The sequence below is a fragment of the Pelobates fuscus genome, chromosome 8, assembly GCF_036172605.1.
Source record: "Pelobates fuscus isolate aPelFus1 chromosome 8, aPelFus1.pri, whole genome shotgun sequence".
NCBI lineage: Eukaryota > Metazoa > Chordata > Amphibia > Anura > Pelobatidae > Pelobates > Pelobates fuscus.
In genome coordinates this window covers 7,404,409-7,427,574 of record NC_086324.1, presented here as the reverse complement: position 1 = coordinate 7,427,574, position 23,166 = coordinate 7,404,409, and the positions used below count along the sequence as shown (strand labels likewise).

The 23,166-nt window shown below is 44.4% G+C and overlaps 1 protein-coding gene across 1 annotated transcript in view; it reads right to left on the bottom strand.

The window, feature by feature from the left end:
• IQCB1 (IQ motif containing B1) overlaps positions 1 to 23,166 on the bottom strand; it is a 40,908-nt gene that overhangs the window by 8,833 nt on the left and 8,909 nt on the right. Inside the window, exons 2-6 of the mRNA XM_063429193.1 lie at positions 3,782 to 3,890; positions 3,529 to 3,691; positions 2,110 to 2,239; positions 1,748 to 1,841; positions 499 to 598 (exon numbers count right to left, since the gene is read on the bottom strand). Coding sequence (XP_063285263.1) covers positions 499 to 598; positions 1,748 to 1,841; positions 2,110 to 2,239; positions 3,529 to 3,691; positions 3,782 to 3,878 — 584 coding nt within the window. The 5' untranslated portion in view covers positions 3,879 to 3,890. The remainder of the gene's footprint in view (positions 1 to 498; positions 599 to 1,747; positions 1,842 to 2,109; positions 2,240 to 3,528; positions 3,692 to 3,781; positions 3,891 to 23,166) is intronic.

The window sequence follows — 23,166 nt, the reverse complement described above, 5'->3', positions numbered from 1 at the left end:
CATGGGAACCATTAGTTGTCAAAACACTCAAAACAGTTTGGCACAAAACTTGGGGAAGGCAGCAGGGGCATGTTGGGACCATAACTACTACAACAGGCTGCAGAAAGTGCTCCTATTTCAAGGCATTCTGGGAGTGCGTCGGATAACAGGTTACATTATAATGCAACGCATGCGGAAGTGCACTGCGTACCAGGCTACAATTACATTATTAAGTAGCGCAAAGCATTCTGGGAGTGCGCCGAGTAACCGGTTACATTATAACACAAGGCATGTGGAAGTGCGCTGAGTAATGGGCTACAATTACATTATTAGGTAGCGCAAGGCAGTCTGTGCATAATAAAAATGTCCAGTAAAGAGACTGGTGATATTTGTAGATTTTCCCCCACAAAAGGCGTGCAACTAAAGTAGCCCAAATTTGAACACCTGGAACATCATATGTGTCAAATATTCCCAAAATACAGGATAGGGTTGTTTATGGGGCCTGTTTTTAGCATTTACCGGTCAGCACGCAGAATGCTCTGCAAGACAGACATCACAACTGTCCCGGTTTCCACATCATCAGTCATCAATAGCTGCAAAAAATGCTCTTGCTGCAAAACTACAAATATGGAAACACAAAAACCACAAGTAATCAACTTACAACAAAATCACAGGATAAATCAGTCCCCTCCCTTTATATGTAAAGGGCTCGTGTGAGAAGTGACATCACAAAGAAATATATAAAGATAAAATCAGAAGGAAAAGCTACAGAGGTAAAGTTCAAGCTATTTGCAAATTAGAAACCTGCCCCTCTTTTAAATTTAAAAAAAAGTGTTTATTTGACCAGCTACACTAGGAGTTAACACCTTTTTTTTCTCCATACGTACTGCAGCCTTTCCAGATTTGACAAATAGAAGTAGATTTAATTTATTTGGAGTGGCATTATTATATAATCCCGGGTTAATGTACCAATCCAACTACCATAGAACTAAAGCCCACTGTAGTGGTTATGGTTCAAGGAGCGCCCTGGCACCCTCCCAGAGTAATCCCCAAGGATCCCCACACCGTATCGGGAAACTCTGCCTATAATCAGCTGAAGCAGGTCAGATACAGGAGCTCGCTTGTTGTCTGAGAGTGCTCAACCGAAGCTCTCGGTCAATGAAACGGACCATGCTTAGCACAAAGGCTCCAATTCTCCTTAAAAGGTTTGACAATTTACTCTGGGAGGGCATTCCTGGCACCAAAACCACTACAACAGGCTAAAGTGGATCTGTAAGTTTCTATTACATGGCCGGTAAGTGATCAATAACCAGAATCAAAGTGATCCCATAGATCAGGGGTTCCCAGCCCAGTCCTCAAATACCCCCTTACCAGTCCAGGATTTAGGGATTACCTTGTTGTGTCTAAAGTGTTTTTTTTCCCCCCTTTTCTAAAAACAACTTGGACGTCACTGGGTAATCCCCAAGTCCTGGACTGTTAGGGTGTACTTTAGGACTGGGTTGCCATAGATCATGGTTAATGAGCAAGGCTCCTGTCTCAGCCTATAGACAGAATAAGCTGCTACATTACAGCAGGAAGTACAGGAATGATCTGATCTCTGCCAACCCCACAGCTTACTCTCACAGGAAGAAATCTGGGTATAAAATCTATGGAGCCCCAAAACACTCTTGTCAATGGACCTCTACAAGTTTTTTCTACATCATTTCACTTGTTATTTCTTGAATGTTATTAATCTATACCATTATGTATACGGGATCGTGAGATTTACCAGTATTAGCGAGCTGTAAATGGCCAGTAAATAGCCAGCAAAGTGAATCAGTCACCATCTTAAAACTGCAAAATAACTGCCCTCTCTCTTCATCCTGTCACAGAAAGAGAAATACAGTTTCCAAACTATGAAATCTTTTAATTACAAACTATTACTTGACATCAGGTTAATTTAACAGGTGTTTGATTAGAAAACATCCCCTCCCCCTGTAAAAAAACAAAACCATCACAACAACCGAGTGACATCATTTTATACGAACACCTTTTTACAGAAATACAGCGGTCGTCAAGAACGATCTTTTAGATTAAAAAATGCCAACGGATTTCACGTTCATATCTAGAAAACTGAATATAAAGGATTACCTTGATGGAGCGCACAAAACGAGCTTGGATCCTTCTTCCCAAAATGAGCATGTGAAGCAGGGCAGAGGGCAGCAATTTATTGTAAAATTCATCAGGATCTTCCTTGGGATCCAAGCCCACGCAGCAGTTACTGAGAAAAATAGAAAATTGCTCAATACTTAAAGTACCATTCTACTCAACTAGCTCTGCAATCCAGGCAAAGGGTGGGAACGGAATGCTGCCATGGTTATTAACCAGGTGTGTATGAAGCAATGCTCGGCTTCCCATATCTAACCAAAGCAGCATTCGAGCAATAGATGTACGGATAGTGAAAAGGTTAGGGATCAACCAATTATCAGGCGATATTCTCTATTTTCAGAAATATCGGTATCTGCCAATACCGATACCGATAATGCAGACCAGGACCGCCATCAGGGTCCTGGAGGACCCACGGCGGTCCTGGGGGGCCCAGCAAGCACTTTCTTACCTTCCCAGCAGCTCCCTTCAGCTCCCCTGTGTAAATCTTGCGAGTCTCGCGGCCATCAGAGCATTGCCGTGGGTTACCCTGGCAACGCTCTGCGCAACACGCAGGCCGCAGGAGTTAGACAGGGGAGCTGCTGGGAAGGAAAGTAAGCGCTTGCTGGGCCCCCTCTGCAGAGTCCATGCCACTGGAACACCAGGGAATGTCATATCCCCCCTCCCTGGCCAAGTAAGAAGCAGGGAGGGGGGACTAAAACATAAAAATAAAAAGACATAAAAAAGTTACAAATATAAAAATGCGCCCAACACAAACACACACACACTCTGCATTAATAATATATACACACACTGCATTCATTATATATACACACTACACAAACACACACTACATTCACTATGCACACACTACACACACTCTGCATTCATTATATATACACACTACATTCACTATGCACACACTACACACACTCTGTGCAAACACGCACACTCTGCATTCATTATTTACACACACACACACACACTCCAAATTCACTATACACACACTCTGAATCCACTAATCCAATACGCTCACTGCATGCACTACACACACACATATATATTCTTGAAAACATAAAAAAGAAAAAGAAAATTCACACTGGACATGTATATTTTGTGCTTTTACCTTAATAAAAAAAATAAAAAATAAAAAATTATTTGCTAAATAAATAAAATAAACATGTTCAGTTAACAGTAGATTTGTGTAAAAAAAAAATAGTGTAAATGTACAGAATATCTGTCAATTATCGGCTATTGGCCCGAAAGTTCACAGATTATCAGTATCGGCTCTATATATAAAAATAAAAAAATCAATATCGGTCGATGCCTAGAAAAGGCCACAATCAGACACAATTGTAAATACACGATAAAGTTCAGAAGGCAAAAAGCTATTAAAGTACTTTTCTGATACAAGCACCATATTACCTCAGGATATCAGCCAGATCTGCCGCGGTTCCCCAGCTGCCTCGCACACGGCTAAAGTCTTGTTTCAGAACCAGAACACAGTACTGAATCAGGTCATAATGGTACAAACCCGCTTTCAGTTCCTTCAGTTCTTGGCTCCCAGGGGGCACATGTTTTAAAAAATCTGACAAGGAAGAGAAACTGCATTATGAAACAAAACTAACATTTCATGAAATGTAAAAAAAAAAGCAGAAAATACCATACGTAAATGTACCTTTCAACTTTAGTAACAGAACTGGGACCTCCTCAACGCGGCTTTCTGTTATCTCTGCCACAAGTTTCAATAATCTGGAGTCCACAGGAGCCGCCATTTTCTCCAACCACTTAAATAAGTAATATAAGGACATATGAAGGATACTCAGTAATGTGTGTATAAATCCAGAACATGTATATTATAATAATAATAATAAAAATCCATAACCTGTATAAAAATCTATAACCGTAACATGTAAATAATAATAAGTGTATAAATCCTTAACAGTAATATGTACAAAAATCTATAACGGCAACATGTATAATAACAATAATAATAATAAAAAAATCTATAACCGTAACATATAAATAAAAAAAATATAATATTATTATTATTAAGTGTATAAATCCATAACAGTAATATGTATTGAAATCTATAGCCGTAACATGTAAATAATAATAAAAACACAAGGAAATGGTGTGGTGTGCTATACAAACATCTGTGAGGAACACTGATTAGATAATATACATACACTGGTTACAAGTCCCCCGAGATATACTGGTATGAATATATATACTCAAGTTAGGAAACAGTAATTCCAGCTTTAATCACTTAAAAACATAAAAAATAGTGTAAAACTGTATAATACAATAATAAAAAATGATTGCACTCACAAACAATCCGCCACTAATAGTGGCCAGAAGGGCAGTAAATAGGTCAAATAGACCTGCCGCAGAGGGACTGCAAGATGTTCTCAGTCAGCTTGTGCACACACACACCGGGGTTCCGGATCCCAAGGAGTGATGAAAGCGTGAGTCCTGGATGTGGACTTTCATCACTCCTGACCACTATTAGTGGCGGATTGTTTGTGAGTGCAATAATTCTTATAATAAGAAACCACATGTACAGGCCTGTCTAGAGTTTGCCAATGAACATCTGAAGGATTCAGAAGAGAACTGGGTGAAAGGGTTGTGATCAGATGAGACCAAAAATCAAGCTCTTTGGCATCAACTCAACTCGCCGTGTTTGAAGGAGGAGGAATGCTGCCTATGAGCCCAAGAACACCATCCCCACCATCAAACATGGAGGTGGAAACATTATGCTAAGTGGGCAGGACAACTACACCGCATCAAAGGGACGATGGATGGGGCAATGTACATCAAATCTTCGAAGAGAACCTCGTTCCCTCAGCCAGGGCATTGAAAATGGGTCGTGGATGGTTCCTCCAGCATGACAATGACACACAGCCAAGGCAACAAAGGAGTGGCTCAAGAAGAAGCACATTAAGGTCCTGGAGTGGCCTAACCAGTCTCCAGACCTTAATTCCATAAGAAATCTGTGGAGGGAGCTGAAGGTTCGAGTTGCCAAACTTCCGCTTCAAAACCTTAAAGGGACACTATAGTCACCAAAACAACTTTAGCTTAATGAAGCAGTTTTGGTGTATAAATCATGTCCCTGCAGTCTCACTGCTCAATTCTCAGCCAATTAGGAGTTAAATCACTTTGTTTATATAGCCCTATTCACACCTCAATGCATGTGACTTACACTGCCTTCCTAAACACTTCCTGTAATTCCTTTATTGCAAGTTCTCTTTAATTAAGATTTTCTTATCCCCTGCTATGTTAATAGCTTGCTAGACCCTGCAAGAGCCTCCTGTATGTGATTAAAGTTCAATTTAGAGATTGAGATACAATTATTTAAGGTAAATTATATCTGTTTGAAAGTAAAACCAGTTTTTTTCCCATGCAGGCTCTGTCAATCATAGCCAGGGGAGGTGTGGCTAGGGCTGCATAAACAGAAACAATAGGGAAATTTATTCATACTTACCGTAATTTTCTTTTTCTGGCTATTATTCATGGCAGCATTTAACATATGGGTTAGCTCCTCCCTCCAGCCAATAGGACAGGAAAAACAATTAAAGAATTCAATTATCCCTGAGGTATAAGAGATCCCAGAAGACTAGGTTCCTCAGTCTAGTAGCAAGCTGATCCGACATAATAAAAAATGGGTGGGCAACCCAAATGCTGCCATGAATAATAGCCAGGAAAAGAAAATTACGGTAAGTATGAATACATTTTCCCTATTCCTGGCTAATCATGGCAGCATTTAACATATGGGAGGGAATAGATGCTCAGAAATATTTATTTGCTTTGAGAAGAACAAGAATTTAGGACCGAAAGGCCAAATTGCAGATTAGAATCCGAAGAAACATCCAGTTTGTAATGACTAATAAACGTCCCTATAGAAGACCAATTAGCAGCTCTGCAAATGCTCTCTGGTGATACTCCAGACTCTGCAGCCCATGAAGTGGCAATCGATCTGGTAGAGTGTGCCCTTATATTCTGCTGTGTTGGCACTGGTGAGGTTACTGTCAGTGGAGCCTCTTCATCTGTGCCCCCGCGGAGTTTAAGTTTGGCCCAGAAGGCAGTGAACAGACGATCAAGTCTTTCCTCCAGCGGGGGTAGCGGAGAGGCGAGCCGCGGCTCACACGTGGCGTCCGCCATGTCTGGCAGTGCCAGTATGGCACTGTTGGCGCTATGCTGCTGGGTCACAAGATTTAGTAGCCGGGATATCCCTCACCGGCAGGGGGGGGTGTATCGGGGGACCTGCAGGCTAGTGGGCTCCAGTCAGCGGAGGGATCGGCTACCTCCCCTGCGCCGTCTGAGTAGGCCTCCTGTAGGCCTCAGGTCTGAACCCGGGATATGTCCACCGATTTTAGTCGTGGGACCTGACGCTTGTTGCCGCAGATGTGGACCTCCGTCTCCAGGCCTGGTATACTTTTAAGATTTGGGGCTAATGCTGTCAATGCGGTTGAATAAGTATTTTGGCCCGGAGCTCTCACGAAGTGTGACCGCTCGGCATGGCGGTCAGGCTCCGCCCCCACCGAAAGACCTCTTATGTCCGCCATTCTTCTAGCTGAAACCAATGCCAATAGAAGCAGGGTCTTTTGAGTCAGGGATAACATAGGGATTTCGTCCAATGGTTCGAAAGGTTGTTCCATCAAGGCCTGTAGGACCAAAGGTAAATCCCAGGGACACTTGAATGCCCGGATCGGTGGTCTGATCCTAAGAACTGCTTTCATAAAGCGTATTACCATGTGGTTTACAGCCCATCTGACACCAGACATGGCAGAGATAGCAGAACAATGAACCTTAAGAGTGTTCAGACTTAGACCTCTATCCAACCCTGCCTGTAAGAATCCTAAAACCTGAGAAATAGAAGGTGACTTTAAATCCTTCACATCTTCATGAAGCCATTCCGCGAAGGCCCCCCATATCTTATAGTACGTAGAAGAGGTAGAAATGTTCCTGGAACGCAACAAGGTGGAAACAACATCTTTCGGAAAACCCTGTTCGCTTAAGGATTTCCTTTCAATAGCCATGCATGAAGACGCGGCTTGTGTGGCTCCGGGTGTACTAGAGGTCCTTGGGACAGAAGATTCCGGAAGACTGGAATTTCCCATGGTGTGTCTATCAACAGACTCTTCAAGAGGGGAAACGACGGGACGACGGGGCCAGAACGGGACGATAGCTATTATCTTGCAATGTTCTTTGGAGATTTTCTTCAGGAGGGCGGGAATGAGCTGGATCGGAGGGAATACATATGCCAGCTGAAACGGCCATCTTGATGAAAGGGCATCTTGAGCATATGCCAGAGGGTGAAATCTCCTTGTCATGAAGCATGGAAGATGAGTATTCTGAGCAATAGCCATTAAATCCACCTGTGGGAGCCCCCACATCATTACCAGTTGTTGGAAGGCCAAATCGGATAGCTTCCATTCCGTCTCCTTCACTTGATGTCTGCTCAGGAAGTCCGCAATCGTATTCTCCTTCCCGGGAAGGTATAGAGCAGAGAGCCCGGCTAGAGTTTTCTGTGCCCAACTCATGATTGGCTTGATCTCCTTCATCAGTGCATAACTTCTGGTACCTCCCTGATGGTTGATGTATGCAACAGCAGCCCTGATCCTCAGTTTCACCCATTGATTCTGAATGAGAGGCTTGAAGTGTAGAAGGGCCAGGATGGTTGCTCTCAATTCCCTTATATTGGAAGGAAGATGACGGGTGTGCAGGGGCCATAGAGAACAAAATGGTCTTTCAGATGTGCACCCCAACCATCCTGACTGGCATCCGTGGTGATTATCATCCAGTTCACTTCCCTCAGAGGGAAACCCTTGGATAGGTTTTCCCAAGAAAGCCACCAGTTGAGGGACAACTGTATGTGATCCGGGATGGACATCTTCATTTCCCATTCCTGTGAGCCTGAATCGAACTTCTGAAGGAAGTATTCTTGTAGATGGCGGAGGTTCCACTGAGCCCATCTCACTAGGCCAATCGTGGAGGAAAGGGAACCTATGATTCTCATACATTTTCTTGCTGTAGTCGTCTTTTCGATTTGAAATTCTCGAATGCGTGACAGTATACTCCGTTTTCTGTCGTGGGCCAGAGACACTACTGCTGACATGGTGTCAAATTCCGCTCCTAAAAACACCAGCCTTCTGGCAGGCAGAAGTTGACTCTTCTGGTAGTTGATTAACCAGCCAAAGCGTTCTAGTGTCTGGAGTACCTTCAGTCGATGTTTTAGCAAAACCTTGCATGTTGGAGCGACTATCAGGATATCGTCGAGGTAATGAAATACGGCTATTCCCTTCTTTCTGAGTAATGCGATAACCGTCACCAGGATCTTTGAAAAGGTCCTTGGGGCTGTGCTGATTCCAAACGGTTGAGCCTGGAACTGGAAATGTAGATTGTTTACGCAAAATCTGAGGAACCTCTGGTGATGAAGAGCTATTGGCACATGGAAGTAAGCGTCCTTCAGATCTACTGAAATTAGCCAATCTCCTTGACGTACCCCTGGTATGATAGAGCGAATTTTCTCACCCTCAAGTGAATATTGAGTTAATGTAAATCCAGAATGGGTCTCCACTTTCCTCCAGGTTTCTTCACTAGGAAGAGAGGGGAATAGAAGCCCTGAAACATTTGTCTGTCTGGAACAGGAACAATCACCCTTTGATGTAGAAGATCTCCAGTGTACTGAATTAACGCTTCTCTTTTTTGTGAATTATGGGGCAAACTGGTCCTTATGAATCTTGATCGGGGATTGTCCATAAACTCCAGAGAATAGCCTTCTGTAATTATGGTCTTCACCCATTTGTCTGGGATCTCTGCCCAAACCCTTTGGAAATGCATAAGTCTTCCTCCTACCAAAGGTGCTTGGGCGTAGTAACTTTCAGAATTGCTTGGAAGGACGAAAGGAAGAGGTGTTAGGCTTTCCTCTGGTGGACTTGTTGGTTTGACCACTTCTCCAGGAGTTAGGTCTGTAGTATTCACGACCTGGCCTATAAGCCTTACTGTCTCTATAGGAAGGGAGTTACCTATATGAACGACGTTCAAGTGGAGGTCTTCTTGGACGTCTATCTTGCGGAAGCAGAACCTGCTTGACATCGAGTGCTCTCTTGATGGCTTCTTCAAGGGGTTTCCCAAACAATACCTCACCCGAAATAATGTGCTACAAAGAAAAGGGCTTTACATAGAGTGACATATACTCAAACTATATTAAAGTGCAGTGTGCCCAATTCAAACTTATTATGTGCAACACTGCAAAATACAAAAAATAATAAAGTGCTACCAATATTGTGTAAATATACAGTGTAGCACTCTACTTACATATCTATCTTTCTCCCATATATTATATAGGTTGATATGCTTGCAGGCAATTTCATACAGCATATAACAATAGGGCAATACGGGTGATAAATAAACTTTCATATGGTTGATGCTACAGCTGATGTACATTAATAGTTTGTCTTAAAGACACAGCGCACTTTTTTTTGTAACCCTACATGTCCTCCCTATATTCTGCACAATCTTCAACTCACTCCCTATTCCACGGTTGGCAAACTCTGGCCTCCCAGATGTTGACAGACTACAATTCCCAAACTTGTTTGAATGCAATATATGGGCAGAGAGCCATGGGAGTCGTAGTGCGACCAGGGCAGTCGTTACGCATGGGCACATTGGGCTGTTGCCCAGGGGCGCCACAAGCATGGGGCCTCCCTCACCAGCCTCCGGGAACTTCGTGCGGGAGGGGTAGGACCCGGGTGGCAGATAGTTCCCCCCGCGAGCAGGAGGAGAGAAGTCTCTGACACAGCTCGCAAGAGAAGATAAGCCAGAGGAGCTGCAGGCTGAAGTAATCGCAACACAACTGAACCTCCAGGGATTTCAGTGTCCCCGGTCCCCCCTGTCCAAAGGTAAGAAAAAAGGAGGGGGGACATCACCAAAGTGTGTTATTTTCACACTTCAAATCAAGACATGCCATAAACCAGGTCTGCCAAGTGGGTGTCACTAATAACCAGACTAAAATTGTAACCAGTCTACTCAATTTTTCATCAACATTCATTAAATCCCATTTAATTGTATCATTCATTCGTAACTTCTCATTAGGCCCTAATTTAGCCATCTTGCCTCTCGGTATAATTACGTTGGACCCTTATTTGGCCTATTACACATACACGCTCATATTCAGCCTCAACTTGACCTTCCACAACATACAACTACATAGAGCCCTCCGTTGGCAAAACTACTATAACATGAATTATGGCCCTTCATTTGGGTCCTACATTGCTTCCGTTATTTCAGCCTTTCAGGGCTTCTCACAGCCTAGTCAATCGTACTTTAAAATAATGTTGGTCAATTTATCAAAGAAAATAAGTAGTGTGTAGGCGCTTCACAAAATTGAAAAATAGTAAATCTAGGTGTAAGTCCAATTTGGTGGTTGATATAACAGTGTTTCCCAGACACTAAATAAAGATAGATTAAAGTAGATAATATATATCAAAACCACATTTAAAGGGAAACCCCAAAAGTGAAGTGGTAGTAGAAAAACATAAAATAAAAATACAACCTGGATACTACTACTTTTGTATTACAGTTTACACTATGTTGTGTTATGTATTTATTTTTTAGATTGCATCTTGCTACCCCTCAATATTCAGGTTGTATTTTTATTTTATGTTTTTCTACTACCACTTCACTTTTGGGGTTTCCCTTTAAATGTGGTTTTGATATATATTATCTACGTTGTTCAATTTATGTCTGTTCTATGGTTAAACTGCCCTATACACGACCCTCATGCAAGAATGTATTGTGACAATCCAAAAAAAATAAATTGCATCGCCCTTATGGGCCTCTATGCAAGCAGCCAGTTGATACAGGGTTACACTATCACCAGCATGGCAATCACATTTATTCTCCATCATAGTATGACACACACCTCAAGAAATATCATAGCGACAAACTGGAGAAAGGTAAGAATCTCCTAACGCTGGAGTTCCTAACCTTCCCATGGAGTACTCTACTTCATACCCCTTACTTCCACCCTCTGAGGGTAACATCACCAGTTACAATCCAGTATCTTCACTATACTCACACCAGCAGATTTAGTTGCCCTGCCAATTAGGAAGGACATACTGGAAGACCAAGACTTCAATTTGGTCTCCTTGTCGATTGTCTTCCAAAACCTTGTAGAGAACTAGGCGTACTGCTACAGAGAATTGTCAGGAGTTTTGGATCTCTATTTTACATAAAACGGTGGACCTGTAGCACCAGTATGGTGGTTACACATTCTATGACCATCGCTAATCATTTTAGGCCAAATCAGCCTTGTTTTTGACCCAATTCAACACCCATTTAAATCGGAACCTATCAGACACAGAACTATTCAGCCATCATTTCACTGGCATTAAACCACTGTTTTGTGCGATTGACTCCTCCAACTCCCACTCCACCGATTTATGTTCACACTATGAGTAATGCTACCTCCGGTTCCAACAGAGTGGGCTTAAAGGAAATTGGATAGACCTATTGTGGTCTTAAGTGCAATCTGCAACATTTTCAATTCTGGTAGTTGTCTCGAACGCAAGTAACTGGCCACAGTGATACATTATCTAGACGATTTTTTATCAGTAGAGGAACCGAATAATATAAATCCCAAATTAACACAAGACCTTGGATCTGTTTTCACCCCGATCGATCAGCGGTTTTAAGATGCAACCATAGGCCCCCCTCCTCCAATGTCATTTTCCTGGGCATACAGCTGGACTCGATATTGCACGCCCCTCTGCAGGCAAGATCCAGCATATCAGGAAAACATGGGGTCCTTCCTGGGCAGAGTTGCCTGTCTCAGTTTGGATCTCCAATATCTCCTTGGTTGTCTGAACTTTGCCATGCGCGTTTACCATAAGATTGCTACTTTATTTCTCGACTACTCAGCTTGCTCCGAGGTTACCTACAGACAACTGCACTGAGACACTCAACACACAGGCTAAAAGTTCCTATCCCACTGGAACGTGAAATCCATGTTCATTCCCCCACTGTCCAACGATTTCCCAGTTATCTGGACTGAAGCTGCTGTCCTCACTGAATTTGCAGTTATTTTCAAGAATAACTGGTTCCGTGAAATATAGCCATCAGTGATGCAGAGCCTACCATCTTTCAGTCAAACTTCAGCTCTCTTTGACGTATACCCTATGTCCCTGACCACAAATAGGAAGGCTGAGCCTGAAGTTCTGTGAGAGATTACCTGGTCTATAAATACACAGGCAGCCTATTCCGCTTTGCCGATACTGCCTGGTTCAGCCCACCCACCTCTCCCAAGCGATTCAATCGCTTTACAGGCCTACCCGAACACCTGTTTTGGTACACCACAATCGACTTACACCAACCCTACTATAACTCAGCTTATTGTGCCTGACCACAAATTGATTTATTTGTAAAAAATTATTATATTTTTTGATATTCTAAAATAAAAAATAAATATATATTTTTTTAATTTCTAAAAATATTAAATCAAGATCTATGTGAGTTATAATACTCTAAGTTTTCCGTGTGTAGGGTCATAATGCTCTGAACTGGGTAAGGATGTTCTGTGTAGGGTCATAATGCTCTGAACTGGGTAAGGATGTTCTGTGTAGGGTCATAATGCTCTGAACTGGGTAAGGATGTTCTGTGTAGGGTCATAATGCTCTGAACTGGGTAAGGATGTTCTGTGTAGGGTCATAATGCTCTGAACTGGGTAAGGATGTTCTGTGTAGGGTCATAATGCTCTGAACTGGGTAAGGATGTTCTGTGTAGGGTCATAATGCTCTGAACTGGGTAAGGATGTTCTGTGTAGGGTCATAATGCTCTGAACTGGGCAAGGATGTTCTGTGTAGGGTCATAATGCTCTGAACTGCGGAAGGATGTCCTGTGTAGGGTCATAATGCTCTGAACTGCGGAAGGATGTCCTGTGTAGGGTCATAATGCTCTGAACTGCGGAAGGATGTCCTGTGTAGGGTCATAATGCTCTGAACTGCGGAAGGATGTCCTGTGTAGGGTCATAATGCTCTGAACTGGGTAAGGATGTTCTGTGTAGGGTCATAATGCTCTGAACTGGTTATGGATGTCCTGTGTAGGGTCATAATTGTCAGGATCGGGACAGGGATCCAACACGCAGAGTACAAAGAGTGGAAAAGTACGTATACCGGGCCTTAGAATGGCCGGACTAACGTACCGAGAGTAATAGAGAATAGTCAGAGACAAGCCGAGGTCGAGGGAACGAGAAGACAGATAAGCGAGGGACAAGCCGGGTCAAGGGATAACAGAGAAGCAGGAAAGTACAACAAGCCGAGTCAAAACCAAAAAGAGCAAACGAGAATACCAGAGCACTGAGTGACTAGACAAGCTAGAACCACGACAGGGCAATGAGCTGAAGGGAGAAGTAAGCTTAAATACCCTGGCTCCGGATGGCTAGCACGCCTCTGACAAGTACCGATTGGATATCGGACACTTGAGTGACAGGTCGCTCGTGATAGCGTCATGACGTCACGTATTGAGCGTCCTGCTAGAAAAGGACGTGGATTCCTCGCGGCCGGTGTTTAAGTGACTGGATGAACCGCGAGGAACGGAGGGAGCAGCTCGCCTGGACGGATAAACCACCAAGTCTCTACCTCCCTTAGAGGTAGAGGCCTCAGGTACCCTGACAGTACCCCCCCTCTCAGATACGCCCACCGGGCGGAAGGAACCGGGGCGAGATGGGAAGCGGAGGTGAAATGCTCTGCGAAGGCGAGAAGCATGAACGTCCTCCTGAGGTACCCAACTCCTCTCCTCAGGACCATATCCCCTCCAGTTGACCAGATATTGCAATTTTCCCCTCGAAATTCTGGAATCAATGATGGAGCTGACCTCGTACTCCTCCCGACCCTCCACCTGAACAGGACGAGGTGAGGAAACCTTAGAGGAGAATTTGTTGCAAATAAGAGGTTTCAACAAGGAGACATGAAAAGAGTTAGGAATGCGTAAGGCAGGTGGCAGAGCCAGGCGATACGCAACCGGATTGATACGAGTGAGAACCCTGTAAGGGCCTATGTAGCGAGGAGCAAATTTCATAGATGGAACTTTTAGGCGAACATTCTTAGTACTCAACCATACCCTATCCCCAGGGACAAAAACAGGAGCCGCTCTTCTATGCTTGTCAGCGTGTTTCTTGAACAACGAGGAACTATGTAACAGAATTTGCCGAGTCTGATCCCATAATTTCTTCAGGTTGGCGACATGATCATCAACCGACGGTATCCCCTGAGAAGAGGAAACCGAAGGAAAAATCGAAGGATGAAAGCCATAGTTCATGAAGAAAGGGCTAGAGCGAGTTGAATCGCAAACAAGGTTATTGTGTGCGAACTCCGCCCAAGGAATCAGACCGACCCAATCGTCCTGGTGTTCGGAAACAAAGCAACGCAGATATTGTTCGATCTTTTGATTGGTACGTTCAGCAGCTCCGTTAGACTGAGGGTGATAGGCAGAGGAAAAGTTCAATTTGATGCCCATTTGAGAACAAAAGGATCTCCAGAAACGTGAGACAAATTGAGAGCCTCTATCAGAAACAATCTCCGAAGGAATCCCATGTAGACGAAAAACCTCTCTCGCAAAAATCTCCGCCAATTCAGGAGAAGTCGGAAGTTTAGGTAATGGCACGAAATGAGCCATCTTAGTAAATCTATCCACCACCGTGAGAATAACAGTCTGTCTCTTGGAAGCAGGCAAATCAACGATAAAGTCTATGGACAAGCAGGACCAAGGTCTCTCAGGAATGTCCAAGGGGTGTAACAGGCCACATGGAGAAGCATGAGGTAGTTTAGTCTTGGCACAAGTTTCACAAGCTGCGACGAACTCCTCAATATCTTTTCGAAGTGAAGGCCACCAGAAATCCTTGGATATCAGAGAGTATGTCTTGCGAATACCAGGATGACCAGCTACTTTACTTTCGTGAAAACATTGTAAGAGCTCCAGTTGAAGTTCAGGAGGAACAAAGTTTCTTCCCTCAGGAGTGTTTCCGGGAGCTAGATGTTGCGACTTCAAGATCTGGTCAAGTAGCGGGGAATGAATTTTGAGACTGGTATTAGCAATAATATTGCATTTGGGTACAATGGAGGACATAAGTGGTTCAACTGAAGCAGAGGGCTCATATTGGCGAGATAGCGCATCGGCTTTAGAATTCTTTGACCCAGGTCTGTAAGTCAGAACGTAATTGAAATGGGTAAGAAACAACGACCAACGAGCCTGCCTGGAGGACAAACGCTTGGCCTCTCCGATATAAGACAAATTTTTGTGGTCAGTTAGAATGGTAACAGGATGTAATGTACCTTCCAATAAATGTCTCCACTCTTTCAAAGCCTTGATAACCGCTAGTAATTCTCTGTCACCAATGTCATATCTGCTTTCAGTACCGGTCAATTTCTTAGAGAAAAATCCACATGGATGTAATGGTTTATCAACACCCAACCTTTGAGATAGGACAGCACCTAAACCAGTCTCCGATGCGTCTACCTCAAGTAGAAAAGGCAGAGAAGTGTCGGGGTGAACTAAAATTGGAGCGGAAGCGAAAAGCTCCTTGAGAGTTTTGAACGCAAGGAGAGCTTCAGTAGTCCAATTCTTAGTATCAGCCCCCTGTTTGGTCATATTAGTGATAGGTGCGATAATGGAAGAATAGCCCTTAATAAAGCGCCTATAATAATTAGAAAAACCAATAAATCTCTGTACGGCTTTAAGACCTTTGGGTAAAGGCCACTCTAGAATGGATTGGAGCTTATCCGGATCCATCTTAAATCCCTCCCCAGAGATCACATAGCCGAGAAAGGTTACCTGGGTTTGATCAAAGCTACATTTCTCCAACTTGCAGTACAAGCCATGCTGGAGAAGCTTGTGCAAAACTCTCCTGACTTGCTTGTGATGAGTCTCAATCTCACTAGAATGAATGAGTATATCATCTAGGTATACAATGACGCAATCTTGCTGAAATTCCCTAAGAACCTCATTTATCAGATCCTGGAATACAGCTGGCGCATTGCATAACCCAAAAGGCATAACAGTATATTCATAGTGACCATATCGAGTATTGAATGCCGTCATCCACTCATGTCCCTGCTGGATTCTCACCAAGTTATATGCCCCTCTGAGGTCTAACTTGGTGAAAATTGTAGAGCCCTTCAAACGATCGAAGAGTTCGGTGATCAAGGGAATCGGGTAGGCATTTTTAATGGTTATCTTATTTAGGCCTCGATAGTCAATACAAGGTCTCAAAGAACCATCCTTCTTTTTAACAAAAAAAAATCCAGCCCCGGCAGGAGAGGAAGACCTCCTAATGAATCCCTTGTCTAAATTTTCGTGAATATACTCCTCTAGAACTGAGTTCTCTTTCGTAGATAACGGGTATACATGACCTCTGGGCGGCATGGTACCAGGAAGTAAGTTAATTTTGCAATCAAAGGACCTGTGTGGGGGTAAGGTATTGGCTTTCTTTTTGTCAAATACAGCCTTTAAATCTAGATACTGAGACGGAATTTGTGTCTCTGTAGGATTGTCAGAGTTAGCCGATGTGTTGGTCAAGCCGAGAGGTGAGACCTTCCGTAAGCATTTCTCTTGACAATTCTGTCCCCACGAAACTATCTCCCCTGACTCCCAATTAATAATAGGGTTATGTCTCCTCAACCAGGAGTACCCCAGAACTATGGGAATAGACGGAGAAGAAATGAGCAGTAAGGATATGTCCTCTCTATGTAGGATGCCAACAGTTAAGTTAATCGGTATGGTCTCATGGAAAATAACAGGCTCAAGTAACGGTCTACCATCGATGGCCTCAACAGCCAGTGGTGTCTCTTTTAACTGGGATGGAATAGCATGCTTGGCAGCAAAACCCTGATCTATAAAGCTCTCAGCAGCTCCAGAATCGATTAGTGCCATAGTCTTAACTACTCCCTTTTCCCACTTTAAAGAAACGGGTAACAGAAGCCTGAGCTCTTTGTAGTTGTGAATAGAGGACAAAGTAGAAACACCCAAGGCCTGTCCTCTAGAGGAACTTAGGTGCGAGCGTTTCCCGAACGATTGGGACAATTTAGGCGTAAATGACCTCTGACTCCACAATACATACATAAACCCTCCCTTCTCCTGAACTGTCTCTCTCTCTCTGTGAGATGAGTACTGCCTATCTGCATAGGTTCAGGAATACGTAAGTCCTCGAACTCAGAATTTTGAAAGGTAGGCGCTAGTTTAAAGGAGGGTCTACGGGTCCTATCTCGAGTGTTCTGCCTCTCTCTTAAGCGTTCATCAATACGAGATATAAAAGAGATTAAATCCTCCAAATTTTCAGGGAGTTCTCTAGTAGCGACCTCGTCAAGAATTACATCTGATAACCCATTCAGAAACACATCTATATAAGCCTGTTCGTTCCACTTAACTTCTGCCGCCAAGGACCTGAACTCTAGTGCATAATCCACAAGTGTTCGATTCTCCTGTCTAAGGCGCAACAGTAATCTAGCTGCATTGACCTTTCTACCAGGAGGGTCAAAAGTTCTTCTAAACGCAGCTACAAAGGCATTATAATTATAGACTAGTGGATTATCATTCTCCCATAAAGGATTGGCCCATCTCAAAGCTTTTTCAATGAGTAAAGTAATAACAAATCCAACCTTCGCTCTATCTGTAGGATAAGAGCGGGGTTGTAATTCGAAATGGATGCTAATCTGGTTCAGAAAGCCACGACACCTCTCCGGTGACCCGCCATAACGTACTGGTGGGGTAATACGGGAAGAAGCACCTACAGTGGCTACCTCTAGACCTGAGACTGCAGGAGAGATAGACGGAGTACGTGTCTCCTCAGGTGGATTACTAGCACGAGACAAAAGTGCCTGTAGTGCCAAAGCCATCTGATCCATCCTATGCTCCATGGCGTCAAACCTGGGATCCGAAGAACCAAGCTGACTGTTTGTACCTGCAGGATCCATTGGCCCTGTCGTAATGTCAGGATCGGGACAGGGATCCAACACGCAGAGTACAAAGAGTGGAAAAGTACGTATACCGGGCCTTAGAATGGCCGGACTAACGTACCGAGAGTAATAGAGAATAGTCAGAGACAAGCCGAGGTCGAGGGAACGAGAAGACAGATAAGCGAGGGACAAGCCGGGTCAAGGGATAACAGAGAAGCAGGAAAGTACAACAAGCCGAGTCAAAACCAAAAAGAGCAAACGAGAATACCAGAGCACTGAGTGACTAGACAAGCTAGAACCACGACAGGGCAATGAGCTGAAGGGAGAAGTAAGCTTAAATACCCTGGCTCCGGATGGCTAGCACGCCTCTGACAAGTACCGATTGGATATCGGACACTTGAGTGACAGGTCGCTCGTGATAGCGTCATGACGTCACGTATTGAGCGTCCTGCTAGAAAAGGACGTGGATTCCTCGCGGCCGGTGTTTAAGTGACTGGATGAACCGCGAGGAACGGAGGGAGCAGCTCGCCTGGACGGATAAACCACCAAGTCTCTACCTCCCTTAGAGGTAGAGGCCTCAGGTACCCTGACAATAATGCTCTGAACTGGTTAAGGATGTCCTGTGTAGGGTCATAATGCTCTGCACTGCAGAAGGATGTCCTGTGTAGGGTCATAATGCTCTGCACTGCAGAAGGATGTCCTGTGTAGGGTTATAATGCTCTGCACTGTGGAAGGATGTTCTGTGTAGAGTTATAATGCTCTGCACTGCGGAAGGATGTCCTGTGTAGAGTTATAATGCTCTGCACTGCGGAAGGATGTCCTGTGTAGGGTTATAATGCTCTGCACTGCGGAAGGATGTCCTGTGTAGGGTCATAATGCTCTGCACTGGGTAAGGATGTCCTGTGTAGGGTTATAATGCTCTGCACTGCGGAAGGATGTTCTGTGTAGGGTCATAATGCTCTGAACTGGGTAAGGATGTCCTGTGTAGGGTTATAATGCTCTGCACTGCGGAAGGATGTCCTGTGTAGGGTTATAATGCTCTGAACTGGGTAAGGATGTTCTGTGTAGGGTTATAATGCTCTGCACTGCAGAAGGATGTCCTGTGTAGGGTTATAATGCTCTGCACTGCGGAAGGATGTCCTGTGTAGGGTTATAATGCTCTGCACTGGGTAAGGATGTCCTGTGTAGGGTTATATTGATCTGCACTGGGTAAGGATGTTCTGTGTAGGGTTATAATGCTCTGCACTGCAGAAGGATGTCCTGTGTAGGGTTATAATGCTCTGCACTGCGGAAGGATGTCCTGTGTAGGGTTATAATGCTCTGCACTGCGGAAGGATGTCCTGTGTAGGGTTATAATGCTCTGCACTGCGGAAGGATGTCCTGTGTAGGGTTATAATGCTCTGCACTGCGGAAGGATGTCCTGTGTAGGGTTATATTGATCTGCACTGGGTAAGGATGTTCTGTGTAGGTTATTATGCTCGGCATTGTATTGCTCTGCATGGAGTGGTTATATTGATATGTATGGAGTTGTTTTAATGCTCTGCATTAAGTTGTTATAGTGTATTGCTCTGCATTGAGTTGTTATACAGTATTGCTCTGCATTGAGTTATTATAACATAGCTCTGCATGGAGTGGTTATTATTCTGTAATAGTCTGTATGGAGATATTATATTGCTCTGTATGGAGTGATGTATAATATTGCTCTGTATGGAGTGGTTATATTGGTAATTATATACTGTAATACTCTGCAGGGAGCGGTTATATTGTATTGCTCTGCACAGGGTTACAGTGCGCTGCATGGAGTGGTTATTATACTGTATTGCTCTGCATGGAGTGGCTATATTGCTATGTGTCGGGTTATTATGCTCTGCATGGAGTGGTTATATTGCTCTGTGTGGGGTTATTATGCTCTGCGTGGAGTGGTTATATTGCTCTGTGTGGGGTTATTATGCTCTGTGTGGAGTGGTTATATTGCTCTGTGTGGGGTTATTATGCTCTGCGTGGAGTGGTTATGATGCTCTGCACTGGGTTATATTGCTCTGTGTAGGGTGAGGATGCTCTGCACTGGGTGAGGATGCTTTGCTTGGGGTTATATTGCTCTGCACTGGGTGAGGATGCTTTGCTCGAGGTTATATTGCTCTGCACTGGGTAAGGATGCTCTGCACTGGGTAAGGATGCTCTGCACTGGGTAAGGATGCTCTGTTCGGGGTTATATTGCTCTGCACTGGGTGAGGATGTTCTGCTCGGGGTTATATTGCTCTGCAGTGGGTGAGGATGCTCTGCTCGGGGTTATATTGCTCTGCACTGGGTGAGGATGCTCTGCTCGGGGTTATATTGCTCTGCACTGGGTGAGGATGCTCTGCTCGGGGTTATATTGCTCTGCACTGGGTGAGGATGCTCTGCACTGGGTTATATTGCTCTGCACTGGGTTATATTGCTCTGCACTGGGTTATATTGCTCTGTGTGGGGTTATTATGCTCTGCACTGGGTTATATTGCTCTGCACTGGGTTATATTGCTCTGCATGGCGTGAGTTATATTGCTCTGCAATGGGTTATATTGCTCTGCTGTGATGTAATTCCAGTAAAATACAAGTTTAGCAGGCTAAGATTGCCACAAGGCATATGTATGTATATGTGTTTGTAGTATCAGTTAGTTAATTACACGTAGCTAAGATACTGTCATCACTGTACTGACCAGGTGCAGGAATGTAAGAACTGGAATTACGCGTCCCTCTCCTTTGTATCAGATGAGCCACGTGGTTAGACCGGATGGATGAGTTTAGACTCTATTCATTAAATAGGTTAAGGGTATGTGTGGGTGTAGTTAATTGTGGGAGGAGCTACAGTGCTATATAAGGAATGTACTCTATGTATTCAGTACTCAGACTTTGCTGTATTTTGGTGACGCTAGTCCCTCTGAGTCCCGATCGGTGATCCAATAAAGAATCTCTTCCTTCCTGAAGAAACCTGTGTCCATCTCTCTGTGCTTGGCTTCCGTCAGTTTCTCCGGTATCATTTGGTGCATTGGCCGGGAAGCTCATCGTTCAACGGTAGCTGAGAGGCAGAGGCGTGAGACGGTCTATCTTTGCCCACGTTCTCTACGGCTGCACCCCTGAACTTCTGCGTGGACCTCCCTTCGTCTCGGCGCCACTGGTCTGTTGTCCAGGAGATCATCGGCCTCTACGTGAGAAGTGCTGGGGTGTCCCCGTCGATGAGTGTGAACTCAGGTTCAGGAACGAGGAGGTAAGATAACTGCTGTTTTAGACGGCAGGACCCGCTAGGGGTATACCGATTGTGCGGTAGGCCCAAAGGGGTTTTTGAATCTGTATCTGCCCCCTCTGTCGGAGGGAAGGAGCGAAGGCGCACCGCTCGATCGAACGCTCTTTAGTCAGACCGTTTGATTTGGTTAGTCAGGCGGGGTCCTGGTGTAAATAGCCCTAGCCGGACACCGGTGTCTTGTCTAGACTAGCGTTCTAGGGTGTATATTACGTTCGCTAGGTCGGAGGGACCGGGAGACTAAGCGGCGCCTGTGTAAATTCGGTTCGCTAGTTCTCATCCTATCTGGGCTAAGTGGGAAGGCGTGTAAATTTGGAACCCACTAGACTTTTGATAGTACGACTAAGAGGCGCCTGTGTAAATTCGGTTCTCTAGCTCGTTGTATAGTGCGACTAAGAGGCGCCTGTGTAAATTCGGATCTCTAGCTCGCTATGTATATGTGGTGATTGGGCAGTGTGGCTAACCAAAACGGGTGTATATAGTTTTAGGTAGTCCATTCAAGGTACTGGCCAATAGTTTAGTTGGGAATTGTAAATGTGTTAACGATTGTTTAGTAAAGTGTATATCTTGTTAGATAGCGCGAGCTCAGCCGTCTAGCGAGAGTGTTAATAGTGTGTTGCTGTATTATAGTGCACGGTACCATAACCCTGTATATTTACTGACATTGTATAATAAGTACTAATCATTGTCGTCCATTGCATGTTTTAACACCATAACCACTAATAATTGTATTGTGACCTTAACTTGTGCTTTGACCTATGCTAACCGTACTGTAACCGCTATTTGTAAAAGACGATGTTACTGGGTGTGTTATAGACGGGTAATTCGTATATAGAGAATTATAGCGTGGGTGACTGTGTAGTTACGCCAAAGGGCATAATATTGATTATATAGTGACTGGTGTAGCAGCTGTGTGTGTACGGGAATTCCCTGAGTGTTTATTGTTATTGTGTACGTTTCACTTGGTAACCGTACCACGTGGTGCTGTTGCCAGAGGAAACGGGTGTGACTGTTGAATAGTACGCGTGTATAGTAATCGTTGTCGACGACGTTCCACTGTTAAATATGGGTGCGTCGCAGTCAACGATTCCGGATCCCTTAGGATGTATGGTTAAGAATTTTAAAAAGGGATTCAAAGTTTGTGATTTTGGGGTAAAGATGTCTCCTGTACGTTTGGTCACTTTGTGCACTAGGGAGTGGCCTACTTTGGTTGCGGCATGGCCGCCACGTGGCAGTTTGGATCCAACTCTGGTACAGCGCTTACACGTGGCTGTATCAGGTAGGCCTGAACTTTACGGCCAGTTTCCTTATATTGATTGTTGGAGACAGGCCGTAAATGACTCGCCAAAATGGCTCCGGACATGCCACGAGGAACAGTGTCGCCTCATGGTAGCTAGGACTTGTTCGTCCACTAGGGCTGGTGTTAGGCCCATTTTGGACACGCCCCCTGAGTCCGAGATCCCTTTGCCGCCCCCTTACTTTCCGGTAAGAGGAAGTGACGCAAATACAGGAAGTCCTGTAACCCTTCCCTCATTACCCTCATCCACTTCCGCTTCCTCCTCCAGTACAGGATCCACCCCCCCTCGTACTAAATCTCCCCTTCCGGAACCAGAACCCACCCCCATTAGAAACGAATATCCTGATTTGGCGCCACTTCAGACTTCCGGTCAAGCTTCATCTAGCTCGGCCCGAAGTGTTCTATTCACTACCTTTTCCCAAAACCAACCTCCCACATCCCCATACCCTATATCTCCCCGACCGGAACCCATGACTGACGCTTCCCTACGTAGCCCCATCCAAACCCGACAGTTGACTGGTGCCCAACAATTAAAGCAC